This window comes from Falco cherrug, chromosome 10 (genome assembly GCF_023634085.1).
Source record: "Falco cherrug isolate bFalChe1 chromosome 10, bFalChe1.pri, whole genome shotgun sequence".
Classification (NCBI taxonomy): domain Eukaryota; kingdom Metazoa; phylum Chordata; class Aves; order Falconiformes; family Falconidae; genus Falco; species Falco cherrug.
In genome coordinates, this window is record NC_073706.1 from 18218926 (window position 1) to 18225213 (window position 6288).

General features: G+C 46.4%; 1 protein-coding gene across 2 annotated transcripts; it reads right to left on the minus strand.

Moving 5' to 3' along the window:
• Window positions 1–82: 82 nt before the first annotated feature.
• Window positions 83–5682, minus strand: KNSTRN (kinetochore localized astrin (SPAG5) binding protein). Of its 2 annotated transcripts, none has more exons than XM_055722340.1 (8): window positions 5546–5682; window positions 4313–4442; window positions 4104–4160; window positions 3774–3873; window positions 1931–2045; window positions 1555–1616; window positions 1333–1407; window positions 83–495 (listed from the first exon to the last, which is right to left on the minus strand). In XM_055722340.1, the coding sequence occupies exons 1-8, from the start codon at window positions 5550–5552 to the stop codon at window positions 364–366; spliced, it is 678 nt and encodes a 225-aa protein (XP_055578315.1). In that variant the 5' UTR covers window positions 5553–5682; the 3' UTR covers window positions 83–363. The 2 variants fall into 2 exon arrangements, with proteins under 2 accessions (XP_055578315.1, XP_055578314.1); XM_055722339.1 differs by having other exon boundaries at window positions 5489–5639.
• Between the last annotated feature and the right edge of the window lie 606 nt (window positions 5683–6288).

Below are 6288 nucleotides of genomic sequence, written 5' to 3' on the forward strand. Positions count from 1 at the left end.
CGGCCCGGCCCCGGGGGTGCGTCCCGCCCCGCCGCCCGCCTCTCCGGTGGGGCCCGGAAAGCACCAGCTCAGCAGCGCAGGCTCGGGGAATTGAGAGCGCGTTTAATGATTAACTTAATGAGTTATAGCGCGGAGGAACCGAAGGATCGTGAGGAGGAAGCCGCTCGCCAGCGGCGTGCGGTAAGGAGGGTCCAGGCGAGGCCCCGGCGGCTGCCGGTAGAGCAGTAAGAGCCACGAGTCCTGCCCCGGCCGCTTGCCCAGCCACAGTCCTGTTCCTGCCCCGACAGAACTGGGTTTGCCAAGTAGAGACCACTAAACTATCAGTAAAACAGCAAAAAACCCAGTCTAGTCCATCTTCATGCCTCACATTGCCAGGAGCAGCTCCAAATCATTAAGTGTTGCTGAACATTCCTTAATTTCTGCTTGAAAGGCAGAATGCTTCTCCAGGGACTGGTGTCTCTCTTCTTCTGCTGACTTCCACTTGTCCATTGCCATCTGCATAGAGAAGTCAGTGTACACCACACTTTACTAACACTAAAGTACTAACAGCAAAGCCAGGCTCTAAAGCAGCTCCAAGTAAAGTATTTGAACTCTTCAGCAGGGTCTTATGTGCTAAACTAACATCAGTTCACCCTGACTGGGGTGTCTTTTACCTTAGCTCCTTGAGGAAAACAGCAATTTATCTACAAGCAAAATTTCGGAAGTGATCTTCATTGATTAGCTCTTAAGCTTCTTACCAAGAATGGCAGAACTGTAGTTTGACTACTATTTTGGTCCATACATAGACTTATTGAAGCTGCTTACTGGTCTGCAGCAGTTCCCAAGCTAGATGAAGTCTTCTGAATCCCAGTGTAACAACTGGACCAGCAGATCAGTGTTCCGCCAGCGGCACTTACAAGCACCTGTAACAGTCCAGAACCTCTCTCAAGAGGAGTTGATCTACATAGATCCAGTACCAACATCCATCTTTACTTTGGAACTGATTCAGTCTAACTTGAAAGCTATCAGTCATTAATATCACTTTCACCTTCTGCCTTTCTTCAAGTTCAAAGGTATACGATTCAACTTGAAGAGACAGAGATGAGAATTAACATTGCCCCACTAGAAACTTTGCTAAAGCAAAGGGGGCTTAAAGTCCTCTATTTAGAAAGGGAGTAACACATAACAGTTTCCTTCATGCATGTATGTTTATAACAAAAGATGAATACTGCAGGCTCTCACCATCTAGTTCATTTGGAGATTGGAGCAGGACTGGAGGGAGCAAAATAACCTTCAGAATCTCACTCAGCACCAGGTGCTCAGTACCTGGTTGAATCAAAGTCTCAGTCTTACCTGAAGCACCTCCTTTTCTTTTGCAGCTGTTTGATTAAATAGCCTCAATTCTTCTACGAGCTTCTCAGTTAACAGCTGAAGAGCCAAAAGGAAAATAGTTTAATATAATGAAAATAAATTGAAGTCTCAGCAGCTGTTTCAATCACATCAGTAGAGAAGGGCAGCAGCACACAGACCTCTCAAAGCCCATGAACTCCTACCACTATTTCAAAATTTTCTTACCACTGTCTGCTTCTGGCATTCCTGTGCCTTTTCTTCCTCCTCCAAAATGTTGCTGCCTGTAACTAATTTATGAGATGCATTAGTGAACCTCTAATATACAGATAAACTATTAGTTCTTACAAGCAGAGTTTTCAAAGTAATTTCCACAGCAAGAATGATGAAATTATTTTCAAAATTTATCCAGGACAGGGCTTACTACAGGAAGGATCTTTTTCTCTTAAGCTACGATAAAAGTTTCCCCTGGAGCCACAGTAGTATTTCCTTAACAAGGAAGCAGAGTCCAAACATTTGATGAACAGTTATGACAGGGGAAAAAACCCAAAAATCATTCTGAAGAATGAGAACTAGAATGGGATGTGAAGTGCATAGCTCTTACCAGGATCAATGTTTCTGCTTTCTAAAATCACCATGCAAGTCTGCTGAAATTTCTTGAGCTTCTCAATTTCTTGTAGCAGGCCTTCATTCTCCTCCTTTAACTCCTTTATAGTACCCTATCATTAACACAGGTTTCAAGTGAAGCAAGTTACCAGAGGTTTTCTTCTCATTAGTCACTAATACTGAGCTTGATGCTAATGGCTTAACAAGTGCTCCGCTAGCGCCAACAATCAGATCTTGCCCTTCTGTCTCTACTACTGCACCAAATTAGTCTGTTGCAGACACTTACTCCTGCTTCTTGACAGGATCAATACATTTATCACATCCACATGTCATAGCAATTACTAGAAAAAGTCAATCCTAGAGATAAATTCCCTTTTGGCAATCCTAGCATATCTTTTCTTGTACTCCCTCCCATATATATATATATATAAGCATTTGACACACTGAAGAGCATATAAGCATTGGGAAGAAAAGGGCATCTTCGAATCTTTAAGCTACAGCATTATTCCCTACACATTTCAGATATTACCAGGCAATTGCATAAGCTGATCAACCTCACAAGTGGAATGCAATTCTCTAAGAGAATCAATAAGCATGTGGATTAGGGTGATCCAGCTGATAGCATCAGAAGCTTTTTGAACATTTCATAGGAGGTCTCAAAGGCTCTTAAAGAAATCAAGCTGTGAGATAAAAGGAACGATCATCTCAGATTAGTAACTGGTTGAGAACTAGGAAATAAAGTGAGCTCTTATAACTGAAGGTTACAAGTAGAGCCTCTTGCACATGACAAAAACTGTGCCAAGTGTCTCCTGCAGTGATCTGCAAGAGGTGAACAACAATGTGCCAATTATGAACCTAGACTTGATAAAGAAATCAAATCTGTTTGAAACAAAATCCACTGAACAGTCCCAGCTCTCTCAGCCTTTCCTCCAGTCCCTTAATCATCTTGCTGGCCCTTGGCTGCACTCTCTCCAGTATGTCCATGTCTCCCTCCTACCAGGAGCCCAGAACCGGACACAATATTCCAAGTTTGGCCTCTCACTTGTGCTGAGCAGACAGGAAAAAAACTTGCAGAAAAATATAGAAGGCACTAAAAGATTAGGCAACAATATGAAACAATAGCACATGAAGGAACATAAGCTTATATAAACTGAGCTCTGTGTTAAATACTCGGAAGAGAATGAGGTCGCTGTCCCTCAAAGTCAGTGCACAGCAGTGAGCAAAAACCAAGGATAATGTTCTTCATTACTGAAACGAGACCATACACATTTCTGAACCTATACCTTCAATAGTGTATGCACTTTCACACGGCACTGTGTGATGGCCTACCAAAGCTAGCAGAAACTAGGCAAAAGGAACAAGGAAATCGGATAGTTTATCTACCATGTGTTAGGAGCTACAGATGAAAAAGAACTAACAGACCTCAAACCATCAGTGGCAATATTCACATTTTCTCTCAATGCAGCTAGGCATTTTCTCTCAACGCAGCTAGGAAGCACCTGGCAATATTAAGGCTGTTTTAATAAAATGCCATGCAAGTCTATAGCTGTGAACTTGAAATATTCTCCCACCAGGAGTTTAAAATGGAATTAGAACTCTGATGTCTACTTAAGAGATCTGGACACATTATCCATCCAAATACATCTGCAGCTCAGCTGATTTCCAGGTTCTAGCAGATATTATGGGTATCAGGGGAGAAACCCTAGCCCACCCAAACTCTACTGACATCTGATGGAGACAGGAAAATGAGCAAGACAATCTTATGATCTGACTCTGTAGAGGTCAGAATATAAGAATTACTTAATGATTTGTTTACACACACACACCCTTGCTTTGCTTACCTGTGCTCCTGTTAGTCTGGAGTGTAGCTGCTGTTTGGCTGTTTCTAATAGCTGATTCTTGGTCTTCAGCTCTGCTTCTAGTTTGTATCTGTTGATATGTCTGTAGAATCAAGCATCAAAGATTTAAAGGCAAAACCATCAGTATTACATTTCTTCTCTTTTACTTCCACAAATGTGCCCTTTTTTTGAAGCACTTGCTCTTGTTTCTGACCAAGGGCTTTAATCAGCAAAACTGAGCAAGAAAACCGTACATGGGTGAAAGCTCATCATAACCCTTCAGAGGGAGCATTACTGCATGAGGGGAGCTAACAGAGATTTGAGGAAACATACCCTCTTGTAGCTGACTTCTTTGAAAGCGGTTCCACTTTCTTAGCAGATTTAGGCAACCTTAAAAGACAGGTAAAAATACAATTACCAGAAGACCACTGCATTCCTGCAGACTACCAAGTCTGTTAAGTTTGACAAAATCTGCAAAATGCTAAGCTGTCTTTAGGACATTTGCCAGGTAATAAATCCATCAACATTTTCTTTTCATTTACCCTTGGTTTGTAGCTTTGGAGATACCATCTGCTGGAACATTTGAGTTAAAAGAATTGGGATCTTCGTTGAAATCTAGATCTGGTGTTTTGCTGACACATTGTTTCTTTGAAGGAAAAGCCATTTGTATTTCTGCAAGAAAAAGACCATAACAACACTACAGTCTACAAGAGATCACCATAATACACTGAACCTCTAGATCTCTTAAACCTTCAATTTGATAAATCAAAATTATATCTGGCTAGAACAGAGACTTTAAGGTAGCGACAACCAAGGGCAGTCTTCAAACTTTACCCATGATTAAAGGTCCAGAACAAGCCACAGATAGCTCAAATGGTAGACACTATTAAAACATAGTTACAAGCTAGCACTAATGAGAAAAAATTTGAAAGTGCCAACACAGGCATGATAATAGAGGGGGTCTCAACATCAAGCAGACAGTGGGGCACAAGGTTCTGAGCAAAGTCGTGCAGTACTGGAAGCAAAACAAACACAGCCCGCTCAAAACCCAGTTAAGAGAGCTTTACATTTCAATTCTCTACGAGTAGATTAATTTCTAAAATACCACTACTTTAGAGAACCATCTTCCTATGTAAACTTTATTTGGCTTTAAACCGCAGCTGTTTAGAGTATGTAATGTTTGTTCACAGCGGCTCCAGGAAGCCCCCCCGCCCAGTAAAGCGTTTTTCAAATGACATCCTCACAAGCGCGTTTATACCCGAGTAACGGAGCTCCCATCGGTACAGACTAGCTCCCGTGCTTTTAACGTTAAGCCCGCGTGCCTCACATTTCTAAAATGCTGTAAATAGTATGAAAGGAATTCTGGAAGCAGGGTCCCCGCGGGAGAGGCCGTCGGGGCGAGGCGGCCCGGCGCTCGGGGGGGGGGGAAGGCGCCGGCCCCCCAGGCCCAGCCCGGGCCGCCTTGCAGCGAGCTGGGCCCGCCCTGCGCCGAGCTGCCCCGCCAGCCCAAAAGGCGCCAGCCCAAGCCTTAAATAGAGAAAACGGCTGAATAAAGCCTGTAACCAGGCTTCGCCGCGGTCACCACAGAGCAAGGCAGAGTTCGAGCCCCCCCACCACAACCGCTCCCCCTTCCCGCGCCGGCCTACCCCGCTCGGCAGCCCCCGCAACCGGGACCGGGTGCCCTGCGGCGCAGCCCCCCTCCCCCGAAGGGTACGCACCCGCGAGATACCCAGCGCGGTGCAGCACATCGTAGACGGGGATGCGGCAGAACTCACCCTCCATGGAGGCCGATCCTCCCGCCGCCGTTTGAATCGAACCCGCCGCCAAACTGCCGCACCGCCGCCGCGCATGCGCAGGGGCGCCCGCCGGCCGCGCGCTGGCCCCGCCCCACGGAGCGGCCTGCGCGGGCGCGGTGCGCGGGCGCGGTGGCTGCGCTGCGTGCCTTCTTCGCGCCCTTTTCCTGAGGGGAGGGAAGGCGCTGAGGGCATGGCGGGCGTCGCAGGCGGCTGCGGTGCTGCTCTCCAGCGCTGCTGCCCGCAGCTGAGCCGGCCGCCGGCGAGGCGGGGAGGGCCCTCCCAGCCAACCGCTACCTCGCCCTGTGGTTTGGGCACTCGAGGCCCGGAGCCCTCAAGGCCTTCCAGTGGGTGTCTGCACAGCACCCCCCTCCCCTTGCACAGCCAGGGTGCCGGTAGTGCTGCTTGTGTTTCAGGCAGTTACAATTACCCTCCCACAGTGTCAGGGGAAAGGAAGCATCTGCATAATACATTTCCCGACTTGATTAGATGTTTTCGGTAGTGTTTTCCGACACAGTTTTCAAAACAGGTGGGAGATCCCTCCAAATGCTAACGGAAGCAGCTCCCATGCACAGGGGGTTTTGGTCAGTGTTGGCTCACAGCCTGCCAGCAGCTCTGCTGGCCAAAACATCCACCCGAATACCCAGCATAAGAATTGCACCCTGAAAATGCAAAACTGAAATACCTTGTGAATTTCAACTGTCATTACTAGCTTTAAAAGGGGC